This window comes from Motacilla alba, chromosome 8 (genome assembly GCF_015832195.1).
Source record: "Motacilla alba alba isolate MOTALB_02 chromosome 8, Motacilla_alba_V1.0_pri, whole genome shotgun sequence".
Taxonomy (NCBI): domain Eukaryota; kingdom Metazoa; phylum Chordata; class Aves; order Passeriformes; family Motacillidae; genus Motacilla; species Motacilla alba.
The window spans coordinates 20,712,173-20,731,478 of record NC_052023.1 but is presented as its reverse complement, the minus strand read 5'-3'; the positions used below and the strand labels follow the sequence as shown (position 1 = coordinate 20,731,478).

General features: G+C 37.9%; 1 protein-coding gene across 2 annotated transcripts in view; it reads left to right on the top strand.

The window, feature by feature from the left end:
• VAV3 (vav guanine nucleotide exchange factor 3) overlaps positions 1 to 19,306 on the top strand; it is a 147,428-nt gene that overhangs the window by 16,579 nt on the left and 111,543 nt on the right. For both annotated transcript variants that reach the window (XM_038143683.1, XM_038143684.1), the window contains exon 2: positions 11,729 to 11,845. In XM_038143683.1, the coding sequence (XP_037999611.1) occupies positions 11,729 to 11,845 (117 nt within the window). The remainder of the gene's footprint in view (positions 1 to 11,728; positions 11,846 to 19,306) is intronic.

The window sequence follows — 19,306 nt, the reverse complement described above, 5'->3', positions numbered from 1 at the left end:
ATTGTTCAGTAATGCAGACTTCTCACTGGTGCTCACATACTCCATTTGAAACCCTGATTGTACTGCATCAAATTGCAGAGCAGACTAAGAGTCCAGATGATGCTAAATTATACTCTACTGCTCAGGTTTCAATTTGGTATTTGGTTTATTCACAATTTGATTATTTTAGGCTATTACAAATACTCACTTGTGCTCTAGGATTTTAATTTTTTTTCTTCTTATTTTTCATAAATCTTCATTCTTATGAAACCATATTCATTTTTATTTTACTCTGAGATTCCAAATTGATATCCTTCGAAATGAAGTTTTGGACCATTTCTTGGTGTACCTCAACTGTTATTGTGAGACCAAGGTATCACTATGATTTAGCTGTCACAGGAAATGGGACACATATAGAGGTGACAGATGAATTTTATGAGCATCCACTTACTTGCCTCTGCTGAGGTGATCACGGCTGTTAATTCATACTAGTGGAAGTAGGTATTTATGGAATTTTGACACATCTCCCACACAAATTTGTGTTGCCTTCAGTGATGTGTTTCATTTTGGCAGACAGATTGGAGTGAGTGAATGCAGCCTTTTAGAAACTAAGTGCCTGTGATGGTGTACAAGTGGAATGTTTTATGTCCACTGAACCTTTCTTTCACTGCTTGTCAGCCTTCTTAAGGAAGGAAGCCTACTGCACTTTCACAAAGATTCATCTGTTTTTAGGTTGATGGTGTAAATTAAGGTTCTAAAACTTACCAATTCTTGTGTTATACAGATACTTCACTTGAATCCCCTGATTAGGAGGGTTACATGTCACTGAACAAATTAAGTGCAGTTTGCCTAACACTGGCTGGATTTCAGAGTGTCATGGTGGAAAACAGTTGTGGGTAAAAAGATGCTAGTTTCTACATTTTTAGATTTTCATTTTAATTGCCTTTTGCCTCAGAATTTTTGGGAGTTGAGAATTCTTAATGGTTTTGTGTCCTGTTTATCACAGGAATTGCAGCTGTGGGTCAAACCACAGTTTCATCTCCTTCACCATTGATATTAAGACCAGATTCTTCAGAACAGTAGTATGTTCCCACAGGGAGCAGTGGAGGATGTGTAGCACCCAGGGAATTTTGCAAAATGCATGTGCTGAAGCTTGTTTTGTGCCCCAAACATTCGTTATGCTGTTAAGCATTATGGCTCATTATGCCATTGCAGTCTGCTGCATAAGCCACAGTACTCCAGTAATCTGCAGTTGTGGCCTTCTGTTTTAAGAAGGATGTGATGAAATGAAAAAAGTTCAGACAAGGGCAGTAGAGGATTTCAATTGTATTAAACAAGCAATAGAAAATGAAGAATTTGTCAGCTTTTTGAAAGAGGCAACATAGGGAAGGGAGACTGAGAGGCCTGAGAAAAGAGAAAGTTATTTGCTATCCTTTCCAGTGTGGAAACAGAAGGGCTGTCCAATGGTAGTGCTAGGTGGCACTTTTGAGATGCCACTGTATGGCACTCAATGCAGGAAAGATGGCATTTGGTGGCAGGTCAATATGTTGAAGTGCCAGAGAACATCACAAGGTGTGAAAATGTAGTCAGTACACTATACAGCCGCTGAGTTTTCACATCCAATCCTGCAAATTTACTTTTGGAGTTTGTTTTCCATTCATGGCTATTCCCACTGGTTTGTGGTTTGGGCTTCTGGACTTATCTGTTCTACTTACTTGACTTGTAATCCTTGAAGTATTCTCTGAATATATTGGAAACCCCTGTCCTTGCCACGGAGAGAACGGTCTAATAAACTGCAAACCTGAAGTGACACACCAGCAAAAATAGAACAGTGGATTTTTAAAATAGGTAACTAGAGGACAGTCAGATTCATATTGAGCAATTGGTAGAGAGCTGTACTTGTATCCTTAAGGTCTTGTAGGAATTTATTCCATGACCGTAAGAGTTTGGAAAAGAATACAAAGAATACAAGAATATGCAAGTCAAAAAAACATTTAAAGTATTTAATGAATGATGCAGGTTAACAATAAAAGCTGTTAATAAGAATATTGTTCCTTCCTTGTGGAAATCAAAGACCTAGTACATGATCTGTATCTGCTGGTAAGAAATGGAAAAGCGTAGGAGTTATTTGGACTAGGTTCACCTTTAATAGGAACTGACAAACCTGTGTAGATCATCAGCACCCCCCTCCCCTCCCCAGTTGTGTTGAATTTCCATTCAACAGGATTCTGTGCTGACAGCTCTTGAGACTCTAAGTGCTTAGAAAAGAACAAGTTTGCACATGCTATCTTAAACATGCTCTTGAACCCACACTGTAGGTGTTTGTAAAGGGATTACATAGTCAAGGTCCAGGTCTGGCTTGTAGGGCCTGTGTTCAGGGCACTACAGCCACAAGTTACTCACCAAGAAGATCCAGTTGAGATGGTGAATTCAATGGTGCTTACTTCGGGTGTGGGATAGAAATAAGCAAAAGGGATTGTGGTTCCGTAATGGAGCTGAAGTCAGGTGTGGATCCCCCAGTGAATTCTCTCCCTTTAGCCTATGTGTCACACCGGGCAGCATTATGTCACACCTTTATAGGGCTCCTTTAGGGCTCACCCCAAAATTAATTTCCCTTGCACAGGTATAGGGAAAGTAAGAGGTCTTCTCATGTTACTGTGCTAACATTAGAGACTTGGTAAAAACCAAGTACAGTCATGAATAAAATATACCAAGATACAATGGAAGCAGCTCTTTAGTGTGCCAAGCTAACAATATGGAACAGATGTGCTTTGTGCTCTGTCTTGCACAGATGTGAAGATCGGTGTTTTATACTGTTACTGTAAGGTTTTTCATGGTTTCAGTGTGAATATAATTTTTGTTTTCTCTGTAAAAGTGTTGAGAGCTAATTAATTTGAGGCTTTCCATTCCATTTGCTGATAAATGTATTAGTTCAGCTGGAGGCTTTAGGGTTCCCCCCTGCCCTACAATAAGTTTAACTTCTTTAGGTAGGTATAGGTTTTGAGGTTTCTGACAACTGCTAATATTTCATCAACTAAGTTGAAATGTTGAGTGTTTAGAAGGCCTGTGTTGGGACCAATGACAATACATCCAAATAGAAAATCAGTGTCCTTAACAGTTTTGTCATTTACAGAAGCAGTTTTGCATGTCACAATTTTAAATACATGGCACAGTGACTACAGTCTTACTTTAAATGGCACTTTCATAAACAGTGTTGCCTGGAGCATTTTGATACCAAAATTTTAAGACGTTATTTTCTTGTGTTTAACTTTTATTTCATGTCTCACACAATTAATGGATCAAGTATTTTACTATTTCAGTGCTCTTTGCTCCTGGATCTCTCTTTTAGTCTATTTTGATTTGCTTTTTTGAACTTTTGTTTTAGTGTGTGTCTGCCCCTTTCCTGTTCCTTTTCCTGGGGTCCTCTTTTCATTTCCTTGTTGTTGTCTTCCTCCTATTCATGTTCTCCTTAGGACTATTTTCCATGTTCCCTTTGCTGTCCTTTTTGCATTTGCTTGTAAAACACCTAGATCTTTCTTGAAAGACATTTTAGAGATGCAGCTTTGGGATATAAGACAGATAGGGCTACTTATTTGAAAAGGTAACTAAGCACAGGAACTCCCTAGCCAATCTCTTTTGTGTTTCATGTGCTTAATACTGTGTTCCAGCTGCTGCTTTTCTGACAAGATACTGCAGAATAGATTTAGTTAAGTCTTGCTAGTGGGGAACAAAGAGCTACTCTAAAAACTGCCCTTTGCAACAGGTTGCTGTCCTGAGTTCTCCCATCCTGTCTCTTGCCAGTTATGCTCAGGGAATTCCTGTAGTGGGGACTTCATGCTCTACGTATTCCCATACATTGCCAGTTTCATGGCTTGTGGGAGCACTTGACTTCAGGGACACAGGATTTCAACTTTTCTTTGCTCTTGCTTGCTCAGCCAATGCTGTAATGCCAAGGAGAGAGTTAGTAATGCATAAAAAATCTTGAGCTTCTTTCCCTGCCCTCTATTCACTCTGTATCAGTATTAATAGAAGTGGAGCATCCTTTGTGCTTCCTCAGCTTTTTTCCAAGTTTCAATTTCCATTTTCTTTCTTTGAAGCACAGAGAAGAGCAAACATACATAAACAAAACTTCATACTCAAGCCAAAATGCAATAGACAATTGAATAGTGGTCAGTTAGGAATTTTAAGAGCTTTCCTATGAATATTTAATTACTACATTAACTGAGAAAATAAAGAACATGCTATTAATATTCATACAGTGGTTCAGAGGAATTTAATACGTTTTATAGTTCATCCAGCATCTTGTGCAGGCCTTCAAAGAATCCCACATCTGGAAAGGTAATAACACTACAGGTCTCCTTGGCCGCTCCTTAATCCTATGAATTAAGGTGTCTGTTGTTCTTTGCATAGTACATTTCCTAGTAAAACTCTTCAGTTATGTAATGCTATCAGAACCTTAAGCAACTCTACCAAGAGCTCAGTGTGGTATCTCCTCCATATTTATTAGTGTACCTGCTTTGTGGCTTTTTGAGAGCAAAGTTTGGGAGGTATTTAACATTTGCTTGGTTTGCTTCTGCTTAGAGCTTTAGAAATATTGATCCTCTGAATGATTGAGGTGGTTTGCTGAACAAGAGGTCAAATGCAGAATGTAAAACTGAATTCCTTTGATGTGAGTGATGTGCTTTTCCTGTGTGTGTTAGTTTCTTATTTAAATGTAATTTGCAAGTTAATAGATTTTATTTAAGAGTAAGAAAAAGAATAACGCTTACTTGCCTGGTAGCTTCCCTTTGCTTACTGAAAATAGGAGCACTCATCCTCTCATGTTGGCTTGCTCTTTAAATTCCTTATGGCCCTTTGGCCTTCATTTAGTAAGACTCTCGCTTTAAAGATTTTTCCAAGAAAAGCTGCACACATATGAACAAGAAAAATGTTACAAACGCCATTCCCGAGTCCGACGTTTCTCTTCCCTCTTGCTGGCTTATGAAAAGACATTAATAGATGTTGAATTAAGACTTCATCAGTGGGTCCATACTTCATTCACTTACAAATCATTACAGCTATTTTTTACTGCATATAGTGATAATTACTCCTTTTGGCAGAGCAGAACTAATCTAATGTACTTTGGCTGCTGAAATCTGTGAAGAGCCAGGAATGATTTCTGTGTTGAATTGTTAACCCTGACTGTACAATTCTGTCAGTACTACAGTGAGGCTTTGTCTGATTATCTAGTAATCTGGTGTTAATTACATACAGATAGTAAAAAAAAATAAAATTGTGACATCTAGTAGAAATATAATGTGCTCCTATTTTGGTAACCTTCCTTTTGGGACTGTTTTGTCAAAGATGGCATGTGTTGGGGAACTGTCCAGCCTGGCTTGTGGAAAGGAGCTCTTGATATGTGGGCAGCTGCATCTCTAAGTACCTGATTTTTCTCCCTTATGTGATGTGGCTGAAAGAATTGTAAGGAAGCTGGAAGTTTCCTGTGCATGCACGCTGTGCAGGCACTGATGAAACCCTTGGATCTTTATCTCTAGTTACTGTTGCTCTTTTATGTGTGTATGATCTCTCTCAAATTCAGACTCGGCAGGATTTGAACAGCATTTAAATGAAGTTTATGCTGTTCCTATCAGCACAGTTGTTGCAACAAATACCAATGCAAATGGAACAAGTGAGAAGACAAGAATCTGCAACCCTCAGGGCATGAATCAACTTCTTGAAGGAAATTTTGAGGAGAAAAGTTCTGTTTTAGTGCTTTCTTTCGCTGAAACAACTTGCACTTATCAATCTTGGTGACAGAATGTACAAAAGCAATTCTTCCAGTTAAATCCTTTATGGAAATGTTCACATTTCTCCTATTGCTTAACAGGTCCAAGTGCAGCATTTGCCTTTCTGCCTGTATTCTCAGGAATGGAGTGGGGAAAAAAAAAAGAGATTCCCAGCTAATCTGTTCTCATCATCATTCCAGGAACAGATAGCAAAGGTCAGGAGCTCATGTTTTGTAGTAAGTACTGAGGGTGTAGAAAGTGCATTGAAGTGTTATGGCAATGGTCTGTTCTTCTGACTTCTCTTCTTGTATAATTCTGCTTTTCTAAGAACACAAATAACCAATTGAAAAATCTCACATATTTACAAACCTGAATATGCTTCCTTGCATGTAACATCAGTATTTCACAATTAAAAAAACAAAGCAATTGTACCTTCTGAGATGTGTGAATGGAAGCCAAATTTGCTTCTCTCATTGCTTCTTTTATATGTGTGTTTTCGAAGTCTGGCCTTTCCTCAGCTATTTTTGCTAAAACATGCTTGCTGTAATGTAAAATGCCATTACCTTTTGGTTTGCATATAAGGCTCTTTAAAGAGAAGGCAAAGACAAATAGCTGCAACTGTGTAGTTTATGAAGCGCTGCCATTTAGAGGAGGAATAGGAGGGGAAGATTTCAGTTCTTGCTGTGCTTGACATGCCTTTTTTCTTCCACAGGAGATAGAGTGTATTTAGTGAGCAATGGGTGGAGTCCCTTTTCTGTGTTTTTACTCTTTTATCATAGCTTCTACATGATGGTGGCTAGGAGCAACTGGTCTCAATCTTTATGCAGTTATTGGGAGCCTCCTGAAGTCTGATGGGACTGGGAACACAATATGCAGAAAAGCCAGTCAAGTCCAGTGTTGAAGGGATGGGTATTCCGTGCCAGCAAAAGTGAATCACAGTGGGGGGAAAAAAACGCTTTCCTGTCAATAAATGACAGTGATCCAGTCTGGTTTTAATACCCCTTATAGCCTAGCATGTGTTTAGACTGCCTTAGATAACTCAGGCTTCAGTATGTTCCTAGTTGTTCTCAATGCAGTGTGGATGTCTGATCCAGACACAAGGGAGCTGCCAGCTTCCCAGGCTTGTGACTAAATATCTGTGCTTGTGACTCAATCATCACAATAAAAAGGAGGTGGAAGTTGAAACAAATACCAACAGCTTTTTCCTCCTTCCCACTACTGGTAATTAAAATAATAAAAAAAGTGAATTAGAACTCTGTCTTTCCTGAATACTTGTCATTTCTTGGCCTTTCAGTTTTCACTCGCCTGACGGGTGTTGCTCTGTTGGAATTTCATTAAATGTCTTGTGGCACAATTTCATCTTCAGAGCTCTTTGTGTTGGTTTCTGAACGCCTGTAGAAGTGCTTTTAGTACAAAGGATACATCGAGATACTGAATACTATGGTCTGTATCAAACAGACCTTTATTCCACTGAAGTACTTCAGTGCCAAAATATATTTTTTGAGAAATACCTCTTAGATGATGAGAATAGAGGTTATATAGTTTCCCCCTTTTTTCTTTTGCGTTTTGTCTTGCGCTTCATTAAAGGTCTGGATAGAGAAATCCTTCTTCCCTGTGGGCAGCTTCAGCCCTGCCTGTGCTTTTAGTATCCAATTAGTCATTTCTATTCAGTACCCTTTGTAAAATATTTCTATGCATTTCTGTCAGTGCACATAATGTTCTGTGTAGAAAAAGCATAAAATAAATGTTTTTGTGTGAAGTGGCTAATACTGTGGGAGAAAACAGCATACTATTTCTGTGGGACCTATTATAATCTGATTTGCCCACTGTCTTGTGTTTAAGGTTCAGACAAATACAATCCCAATTGTATAAACCATACCTGCTTTTTTTAAGGTGGTACATACAAGCCTTTTTTATTTTTTCAAACCTGTTTGTCATTTCAATAAATGTGGTGTTAGTGCCTCTTGCAAGATTACATTCAGTGCAGAACAGACCAGGGGCCACTAGTACCTATTCCATAAAACCACAGTGGTTTATCACAAGAGTTATACCATTTCAGCAGCCCTGACAATGGCTGCATTATGGGTTTGTAGTAGAGAAACATTAGGATACTTTAGAAATGGCTTCATAATCCATAGCTGTTAATACTGAAAAGTGTTTTCAGGCTCCTGAGCCCCCGTCACAGAATCACAGAATGGGGATGGAGTGTGGTTTCTGTCCATCAGTCTCTGGTGCTGGATATAGTCTCCTCTCATGGCATGTCTGTGGATCAGCAAGAGAGAAGTTGTATTTCTCACATTGATAGTGTCAACTTTTTTGTGCTCATGGCTTATACTACCCTGCTGCAATATTTTACTGATCTGTGTACTGAGAATTCTGGACTGCAGTACTTTAAGCCATGTAGTTTAAAAAGGGGTAAAAAAAACATCATTAACTATTCCAAGGGAATGTGGTTTGTTTTTGTTTTTTTTTTAATGGAGACCAGTTCTTGTACTGGAAGACAGTGTTCAGTGTTTCCTGTGGAGGAGGCTTTGGGTGAGGTTTAGCTCTCCTTGCATCTCTGAAAACTGGGTACCCAACTGCTCTAATGATCTCCCTTGCGGTGTGCTGAACTGTAATGTTTTCTTTTGAAAAAAGAAACACAATAATGCAGTAGGTTTCCAAATATCCTGAGGACTGTACTTACTAATGAGAGACTGCAGAGTGATGGTGCCTTTTTCTTACTGCCAGCAAGGAAGGTTGTCTTTTATAGAACTTCCTAGATTTTAGCAGTATGCTCTTTTTTAATTTGGAGGCTTCTTTTACTAATCTTTACATCTTCATACAATAACCACAGCGATAAAAACCTTTGTTTTCAATGAGGCAAACTGTTTCTTTAGAAGATGGCAGTATAAAGTTTTGGAGATAATTCTGAGAGTTTTCTGGGTAATATAATCAAATAACTTTTCTGAAACATTAGTAGCATATAACAAGTTTGTTTTTTTAAGACTTTTTTCATATATAGTACTGCAAAATGAATTCATTTAAATATGAGCATGCTTTTGGTTTTAGTAGTTTCGCAGCCTTATCCTTGTAGCTGCTGTGGTTAGCTTAATAGTAAGTAATAAGAATTTCATTTTCATTTTGCAAGAGAAAACTGATGGATATGGAATTGTTATAGGGCCAACTCAAACTCACTAAGCAGTCTTTGAAGTTGCAGGGGGTTCGACTGTGATGTCAGGATACCTCTCCTGCTGAAGGCACTGCCTGGCACACACTCAGTGATGATGTGCCCCCATCTCAAGTGCAGGCAGATTTGACAGATGCTTACCATGTGGTTTCTAAAGCCTGCAAGACGTGTTACGTGTTATATGACTATTGAATATTAGATCATAATTGAGTTATACCTGCTTAACATAATGATACATGGTAATGAATTAGTATGTAAAAAAACAAAAAAAAAGAGGGGCAGAGGAAGATGGGAAATTAGATTCTTCCTTGGTCTTAGTGTTAGAATATTACAAAAAATTTGATTTACTACTTAAGAGTGTAGGTGCTTTAACAATTCCTTGAAAATATGTCAGCTTGTAATTTCTTGTAATATGCTTTCTAATCTGCTTAGCTATAATTCATAGTAACAATAATTTAAACAAAAGGCTGATGTCAGAAAATTGCCTCTAAATTTAAAGAAATTTGAAGTAACTAATAAATCTTGTTGGAAAAATGCTGCCATCTTTATCTTTTATTATAGGGAGATGTCTGTTAAGAATAGTTGGAGAGCTTTTGCTGAAGGGAGAGGACATCTTGTTTGTGAAAAACTGCTGATCCCTTAAATGGTTCTTTTTGCTATGTTAAGAAGCTAAATGCAACTCACTAAAATGCTCTTTAGCAAATCTAGGTCAGATTTTAGGTCCATGACAGCTCTTCTCTCTCCCATAACTTCTTGTTCCCTTTAGAGGTAAACAATTTAATGCAGCTGTAAGCTTTCTTTGCACTGGGAGACTTCAGCACTAACTAGTACAAGCTCAGAACTTAGGTTTTGAAAAGGCAGCTGAATTTTCCAGTGGGAATCACATCTGTCAGTGGTTTTGATAGTTTTGATGTAAGAAAGTAGATGGGTATTCATGTTGAATCGGTATTGTGCATTGGACAAACCTAGTGGCCACTGATAGCTTTTAAGAAAAATAATAAAAAATATGGGGAAAAATACAGCAGAAAACAATATTAACTTTGTATGTGCTGTCTTGTTTTTAAAGCTCATTTTAAAGACCAGCTCGTTTTCTGATACTTTCTGCCAATGTGATGCAGGAGGAAGCACATATGTTGAACATCTGTTGGCCTTCTAACCTTGCAGTTTTGATTTCAAAATTATAATCATTGCAAAACCAGATAAGCTTGCCACATTGACTAAGCAAGCTAGACAAATTCTTAAAATTCCACTTGGCATAAAAGCAGTGTGGCATAAATGCAGGGTTGTCCTTGAGCAGCTCAGTGCGTAGCCCAGCGCTGACTGCCCCATGTGAGCTGGGAGGTACATGCTGGAGAGGCTCTTTGGAAAGGGTGAAAACGGTGGAGGCTGCAGGTCCACCCAGCACAGCTGGAAATCCTTACTATTGGTGAGGCCCTGGTCAGTCACAGGTGGTTTCCTGGCAGCTTTGGGTTGCACAGGGATGGTTTCTGTGATGCTCTGTGAGGAGTTTGTTGGCTGCCCTGATATCCACAGCCATTGACTGGAGCTGTCTGCTCTTGCAGCATCTGTCGTTGATCAGTGCTTTCATGTGTGCCCTTGCTGTAAATCTGGTCTATCAGGTGCTCTGCTGTTCTGTGTCTCACTGGGTAGTTCTGTAGGATGAGAAGTAGGGCTGCCTGTTGAATTGCTACAGCTCTGACATTCAATATCAAAAACACTGCTTTGATCAAAACAGGAAGTTGTAACATATAGCAATTCTATAATCCATCCTAATATGAGTGATCCTCATGAATCCACTAAAACATGCAGAATTCTGTTGTAAATATTGAGCTGCTGTGTCAGTACTTTTAAAATGCATATTCAAAGCATAGTGCAGGGTCCTTTGAAATGCTGCTGCTTATAAATATTGTATTTGCTTTTCAGCTGTGGCTCATAAGGCTAAAACAGCATCTTTATGAAGCTGCTGTCCTCACAAGGTGCTACTACCTCATGGAGCTAATTGTTATCAAGAGTGCATATTGCCCTTTTTTGCTGTCTCTCTGAAGTTACTGATGCTCTTGACAGTTACTGTCTTTTGGGCTGGTAAGGCCTGCAAACAAAATAATCCACAGGAAAATGCATTAAAAGCCTTTTGAGGAGATCATTGTGGCAGAGGCTTTATTCTTTTTCTGACTCAGATGATCATTGATGCATGTGGATAACTTGAAGGGAAATAGCCTTTGATTCAGTATGAAATTCAAGGTGGTCTGAGGATCTTAAATCTCTGCTAGGTAAATTTAAATGACTTCACAGCAAGTTTCATCTGCTCCTGTATGCCAGATGGAGAATATGTATTCATAAAGTCTTTAGTGTGTGAAAACAGTGCACAGGTATTCCTTCAATCATTTCATCTGTTAAATTGTAGTTTGAATGTTTTTTTACCCATGAATAATAACTTTAACATATATAATTATACTTTTTTTAAGGTAACTTATCTATTTTGTTCTGTGCTGTCTGTAGGGAGCTGAAAAGTAAGTGTGTCTTTCAACTATTATGTATCTAGTAGCACATTGTCCCATCTTTATGTTTATGTTAAAAGAGAGAAAATAGTTCCTGTTTACAAAGTGTCTACTCAGAATTTGTTTGATTATTTTGAGTCTGAAGAGAATTCAGTTCATGGCTGAATTAGGACCACTGGAGGATCACCGGATAGTGGAAGTGCTGACTTCGAACTAATTGTATTGGTTAATTATATGGTGTGTTTGTGACCAAAGTGAGCAAATGCATTGCTAATTTACACACTTGAGACTTAGCATTTCTGTTTTCTTTCCCCTAGTTTCTCTGCTTGAAGAATATAAGGACTTTTCTTTCGGCATGTTGTGAAATATTTGGAATGAAGAAAAGTGAACTTTTTGAAGCATTTGATTTGTTTGACGTGAGAGATTTTGGAAAGGTAAGGATGCTCTTGATTATATCCCAAGTAACACCTGTGTTCTGCTGCTTGCAGAGAAAATACTTTTTTGGTAGCTGTGATACAGAAGTTGTGACTAATGGATGAGCGTTTGTTATGAAAAAACAGTGGGGAAGAATTAAGAAAGCAGAAAAAGTAGGTTTGTATTGGAGGGGCAAATAAAGGGCAGGAAAAAATACTTGGCAGAAAAGTTCTGAGCATGTGAAAAGCCAAGATAAATAGTTTGAAAGATGCTGAGTTAAAGGGAAATGAAATGGAGGAAGATAACAAGCTGTGGGCGAGTGCTCTCTGGTGAAGTCACTTGGGCATAAGTCCTGTGGATTCGAAAACCCTGGGCCTGTACACTGTGAGCCCCTGTGGCACAAAACATGTCTCTGTAGTCTCAGGTGCTTGAAATTCACCCAGATAACTTGCCCTTGTACAATTAGTTTTTGACAGTTAGTTGGTTTTTTTCCTAACCTGCTGTAAAGCTCAGACACAGCTATGATAGGTTAATGTGACTGTTCAAATTTACACAGTATATTTACAGTTTATTCTGTAAGTCTGTCTACTTATGCTGCACGTAAAGCTTTTTCCAATCTGCTGTTCAGCCTCCTACATATCTGTTTGATCTGTCATTGCCAACATGTTTAGTTCAGCTTCAGTTTCTGCTTTTGAGTCATAGTATCATTACCTCAATTTCAAAGGAAAATGTCTAAAAATTACCTGAAGTAGCACTAAAAATAGTTATTTATTCAAACTTAGTGTTATCTTAAGCATTATTGCTTTTTTTAAGAGATCATTATTTAAGAGATGATAATTTTACTATCTGATTTTTATGCACTGGTCCTTTTATAAGTAGGCATGGAGGGTAAAGATGATGTAAGAGTGCAAGAATGAATCAGGGCTGCAATATGATTGTTTGAAATGGCTCTGTGATTATCATTAACCAAAGTAGCTAATTATTTTTCTCAATCTTTTGTCTGGTTTTAAGTCTTTTGAGCATTAAATTAAATAACCTGGTAATCCCACCTGTTCTTCAGTTTTGCTAAACATCTTTTCCTCATAAATAATTTTTAAGTCAGCGCTTTTCTTTAAAATATGGTCCTTTTGTACAAATTTGGCTCATTAAAAATGAGATTTGTTTTTGTTTTGATTGTACAAGTAGCGGAAGAATTAAAAATTGTTGGATTTTATTTTTTTGGTGTGCACTAGCAATGTCCTATTTAAGGTATTTACGTCATATCTAAAAGCTTGATTCAATCTTTGATACCTATCCCTAAGGAATTTTTTTCATATTGCATGTTATAGTTGCTGGCTGAAAGTTTCTCATTTTGTGCCATGTAAAGATGTCCTGTTTTTAACACAGCCTAGTTAAAAAAAAAAAAAATTACAGTGCAAATTATTCTCGCTGCATCATTGAGTACCCAGCAAAAACAATTTCTGAATTAATGGTGAATTTAACCCAAAAACGTTTCTGGTACCCTTGATATGTAATTTTAACAGAATTTAGTTTGGAATATAACTTTATGTAAATAGAAATAACTGGTTAAAAAACCCCCTGTATTCCATCTACATTACTGAGTATTGAATTGCTCTTCCCAAAGTCAATTTGAATGTTGAGACATGGATTTTTTTACTGCTTGTGGCTGCCATATAGCACAAACAGACTAATTACCCCTGGAACTTGTTTTCCAGTTTTAGTGCATCCAAGCAATGACTTCTCTGGTCTAGGTCACCTTTCTTGGAAAGCTATCAGGTGAAACTGCAGTGACAAATTTGAGAGGTGCTGCTGTGTGGGATTTTCTCATGTGATGAGCTCTGTGCGTGGGAGCAGCTCCTTGAGCAGAGGTGAAGATGCTGAGTTGAACAGGGCTGTGCAGCCCTTGCAGTGGTTGTGTTGGGCAGCTTTTAGGTGCCTGATGGCTCTGCTGCTCAGCTGTTCCCACTGGGTGCTTGTGTGGAAACCTGCCACGCACAAGCAGAGCTTGGCATAGGCAGTGTTCAGAAGGGCTGAGCTGTATATTTTATAGCCTGGGCAAATGAGTACATAGTGACCTTCTGAAAGGGGCTGTGAGCTTCAGGCCATCTATGGAAGCAGAAGGAAAAATGGCAACTGTATTAAATTAATAAAATTGCAAGTAAAGAAAAGGTATGCTGAGTTATTTGTGTACCTTTAAGTGTATTGTTTGTACAGTTAGCAGAAGATATCTCGAAGTGGCGTGAGATTTCAATTCCCTATCCGATAATATACTTACTGCTTTGGAAATTGTGATTGTTAGTAACAGTGGTGAGAATAGCAAAGTGTATCTTTTTCAAGTTGTTCTTTGCTTTTCACTTTGCTTTGATCTTTCCCCTTCATTATATTTTCCTGTGAATAACAACTGTGATACAGCTGTACATGTCCAGCTTCCTTGAACAGAAGTTGTATGTATGCAAAAAGCCAAAAAAAGTGCTGCAGATTTTTCCTGCTACTGCAAGCAAGTCATCCTGCCATTTCTAAAAAAGTTCTTTGAACTGCTCTGTCTAAATGTGTGCAAAATATGAATGATCTTAAAATGATTTTAAACTACTGTTTTCTAAACTCTTGCTCAAGTAGGTGATGTGATGAGTGTGTGCATTACCTTTTATGCATTTGAATGAACTGGAATGTCTTCAGATGTCTTAGTGCTGGTGAGATATAAATTAACTGTTGCTCAAGTGGCTCCGTAACCCTTATCTGGGACTTGTAAATTTTTCAGTTTAATTTATAGAGAAATTACTATTGAATTTGTTATCTTAAGACGGGATGTTCTGTTTAGTATGACAGACTTTAGTGACTATTTAAACATGCTAGTAGAGGGAACAATAGGAATGTGTCAGCTGTAAATGAACAATATGCCTTCAAGGAAGTATGGTTGAAGGGGGAAAAATAAGGGGAGAGACCTGGTGAGGGCAACCAACGGTATTTTTAAAAAATATTCTGATATTTTTCAACTCTTTAAAGAAAATGGCAGACAAACCCAGAGCATTGTAGAAGTAGCAGCTGTATCCTGCCAATATAGTCATAAGACTTTTAACAGCCTTTTGAAATACTGCTTACAAAATGTTGTAATGGTGAAACTTGCACTTTGTAGTTAGAGGTAAATGAGCTGTTTCTAGATGCTTTGACATAGCGTATGGAAATTTGAATTGAACTTTGTGCTCCACTTTTCAGAGACTTTGATCTCTCACTGATTAGAGAAAAAGAAGGGTGTATGTGGAGTGGATGGGAATCAGAGGTGAAGCTGAAGTAGCAACATATAAATAGCTAAAGAATAGGCTAAGAAATGGAAGCAGGTAACCTCATGTGTTTTTTAATATGTACGTTCTGTATGAATATTGATATTAGCTGTTATAAGATTAGAGTTTTCTTCTCTTTCAAATACAACAGCACAGTTTCTTATTTTTAGACTGTGGTGGAAAAAAGAGGGGCTACATTATGCAGGAGTATGAAGGTTCTTTAAATCGTGCTTTTAAAAACTGTATATAGTTTGAATTTCTTGGAGTTCTATGATATTCACCCATTCCCACTCATTTACCTTTCTATCAGTAAATTTCAGTGTTACTGCATTAAGTTCGTGACAGAGCATGAAATGCTCTCCCACACACTGGAGGTGCCAGACAGTGTTTTCATTCTGAATTCCATGCTGGAGAGTCATTTTTCACTACCGCAGGCTTATCAGGTTCTTCCTTTCTACCTGTGTGCCAGAATAAGCAAATTCTGTTGGTACTTGTTCTTTCAGCTCAGAGCCCTGCATATTCCTCCAGCAGCAGCCTTTGTTGCTTGGTGCACCACAACAAATTGTTGCTATCCCTATTCTCTGAAGGAAGTTTGTAACTAATGTGTTGCAGAAATGGGAATCTGAGGATTAGTTCTGTTGACGTCAACAGATGCTCCCTGGACTCGGAAAGCTGTGTTTGGGGTCCTGTGGGGGGGGAAATGGTGTCCAGCAAGTGTCAGAAAAACACCTTTTGTGTGCTGTGCTTTTAATTTCCTAAAAAATGTGTAGCTGAGCATGAGGTGTTTTCATGATATAACTGATCTAATATAAACACAGCAATCCCCCTTGTAGGGATACTGCATTAGATGTCTAGAAATAATGTACAACATTCAATTGTGATTTAAAAAAGATGAAGGAGGAGATCCAATATCAAGTACCACCAATGAAATAAGTACCTAATTGTTTAAAAGCATATAACAAGGCCTAGTGTAGCTCACTCTGGTGACACTTCACTTAAAAGGCTGCTTTATGTAAAAGCAAGCAACTGCAGTGAAAATATTGAGTTGCATATACTCATGTCACGTAGTTGATGATCATTTTACTCACTCCCTTACTGCAAGGGAAATCTGGGCAGTGATGCAGGAGAAAGTCATGCTGAAGTTGAGAATCCTGGTGTGTTAGTATTCCCTCAGGTTTAATGGATTCCAGGAAGATCGGACAGATGTGCGTGAGATACACACACCAAAAACAACACAACAAAAAGCAACTGTTATTATAAAAAATGATATATCCTTCCAGGAAAAGTGTCTAAAAATCTTCACTAAAACTGAAACAGTTGTGATTATCTGCAGTTGTTTCATGTTTTGTTTGCTGAGTTTCATCAGTGGGATAATAGAGCAAAATATAATCACTTCATGCTCATAAAGTTGTATTAAAACTTCAGAACATGGCAAAACATAGTATATTTCTGTAAAGATATTAAAATGAAGAAAGAGATTGAACTGATAAAAATAAGCCTATTGTTAAATGCAGAGCCCTGTATCTTCATTGTCTGTGCTCTTTTAGTTGTAAAATAAACTACAAAAAAAAGTCTTAGTGGTTTGCTCAAGAAGCTAGCTTGTTTTCAGGAGTAGCATTTCAGTGAGATGGATGGGTTTGGGATAAATGACACTTGACCTTCTCCAAGATGTACTTCTGTGTGTGGAGGAAGGAAGAAACAGAAGAAAGGGACAAATTTCTACTGTCTTCTCCATGGAGATGCTTTGGACTAAATGTACAAGAAGATACTAGCCTGTTACAAAACTGCTGAAACACTTGGTATGTAGGGACCTTTTTATTAGTTATCACTGCTGTTTGTGTAGAAATAAATAAATACAATAAAAGTCAAGCACTTAGTAGCCTCCTTAAAAGCATCCTCTAAATGGTAAAAAAATGACTCCTAGCCCCAAAGAACATAAATCATGGTTTTGGGCAAAGCATTGAGGTGGGTGCAAAAGTGGGATGAGTCATGGTATAGCTCATTTCTTTGTTCTTAAGGCGATCTTGTCCAAATGTTATCTGTGTCTGATTGACCTATCTTGAGGACACTGAACTCATAATATTGAATTCTGGTATGTACATTTCCTTTTGAGGTGAAAGTTTTTGAGGAAGAGGAGAGTTGAAGCATGAGTAGCTTTAAGACTTAAATCTTCTCACACATTTGTTTATACAAATGTTTTTAAACCTTATTAATTCCCTGTAGTGCTTGTAATACAAGCATTTCAGTGACCAGAAGGTGGTGAAACTGACATCTAAACCCAGACTTCCTGAATTTACAAATACTGGTCTAAATAACAATAATATGTACTACAAATAAAACCAGAAGATAATAATAGAGTGATTTGCAGAGGAAGTTCATATCAATTTTGAAGGGGTTTGTGTGTGTAGTTTCTTCTATGATAGTGAAATTGTTCACTGCCAAAGAAGGGTAGAAAACGTTTTCTGTCTTGTAATAAGAAGGTCATGTTCAAGATACAGTAGGATGCTTATTCAAGAGCAGCAGTAAAGTGGGCACCCTATTTAAAATGGGAAATGATTTTGTGTGGGACCTAAATAAAAAGCATTCAGTTTCTTTTTGGTTTATCCTTGAAGGGGTTTGATTATATCAAGCTTAGCTTAATTACTATGGTGCAGGTAAACTATTCTTTCCTAATTTTAAGTGTGGTTCCTCTGTGCCTGGCCTTTTGTTTGAGCAAAAGCTGACCCAAGCAGCACTATGAATTACCTAGAATACAGTTTTGCATTCTTCCCTGCTTTTCTTATTGTTTCTTGCAGTTCACTTTGCATCTTAGCTGACTATATCTTGACAAAATTGAAGGAGGCAGAGAAGTGCAAACAAATAAAAATGGTGTTGAAAACTGAACAACTTGAAATATTTATCAATCCCCATGTTGCTTGCCAAATGTCTTTCATTGTATGCACTAATGAAGACAACAGTAGTTCAATTGGCTTAATATATTATTGTGCATAGTTGTAAAAGAATAAATTTTATTACTTTCATTGCTCCATTCCAGACAGAAGAAGTTAGAAATTTACTAACCAAAATTGCTAAATTTGTTTTTTTGCCTCCTTTTTTTTTTTTGTTGGAATGATTTGAAGTACTGAAAGATGCCTCCTAACCATCCCCTCTCCCCTCTGCCTTTCTGCCCCCCATCTCTTTATATCATGAGTTTCAAAGATGATTGAAGGGTGTCTGTGCTAAACCTCCACCAGAGTGATTGGTCTACTCTTGCACTCTACCTCAAAGGCACAAATTGGCATCTGAGGGGATGTGGTTTACACCATCACCTAGAGAGTGTTATTTCCTCTGAAGACTTAGGCATGTGGAGCATTCTCCAAGAGAAGCTGCTACTGACATCCTGGGCCACACTTGGGAGGTGTTCCTATGCTGGGGGAAAGCCAGGCAGCCCGGGATTTCTCAGTCTGCAGAGATCCCCCTCTTCCTGCAGGCAAGAGAGCAACTGCCTTCAGCTCTGTATGGCTGGGAGATCTGTGAAAAGCACGAGTGCACTTGAGTGAGAAGTCCAGTAGTTGCTTCTTGTTTCTTAGTAAGTATGAAAAGGTCAGGGCTTGTTTAATCTGAAGCATGCTCTGGTTGTTAGATTGCTTGTAAATTCATTCACTGCTTTTTCTGTCCAACTTCAGTAGAAAGTGAAAGCTGCAGTGAATGGTTTGCAGCAGGAAACACAGTTTGAGTATTTCATAAAAAGGAAATAGATATGAATGAGAAATGTTTGCAAACTGTGTTAGAGGTGGTGACAAGGCTAGAGAAGTGTTTGCTGATCAAGAATTGTTTTCTCTGGTTCTTTATTCTGACACAATAATTGTGATACGAATAAATGTCAGGTGCATGTGCCTTTGAAAAGTGTGGATACTTGAATAGATGGGTAATGGAAAAATCTGTGAGAAGAGTGTATTGCAATTTATTTATCTATAAATCTGAAAAGCTTACATTGTATTTGATTAGATCACAAAGACTATCTTGCTAGGAAAATTAATGCATCTTTCTGTGTAAACATTGAAACATTTGGGGAAATGGCATTTTCTTTTTGTCAAAATGTATTACAGCAGAAATGGGGGATCATAGGTTTCTGGTCTTAGATGTTGTTTATGAAACTGTGATGTATGAAATGAGATTTATTTGGAAAAGTTCTATTAAAGAGGTTGTTTGCATTTCCATGCC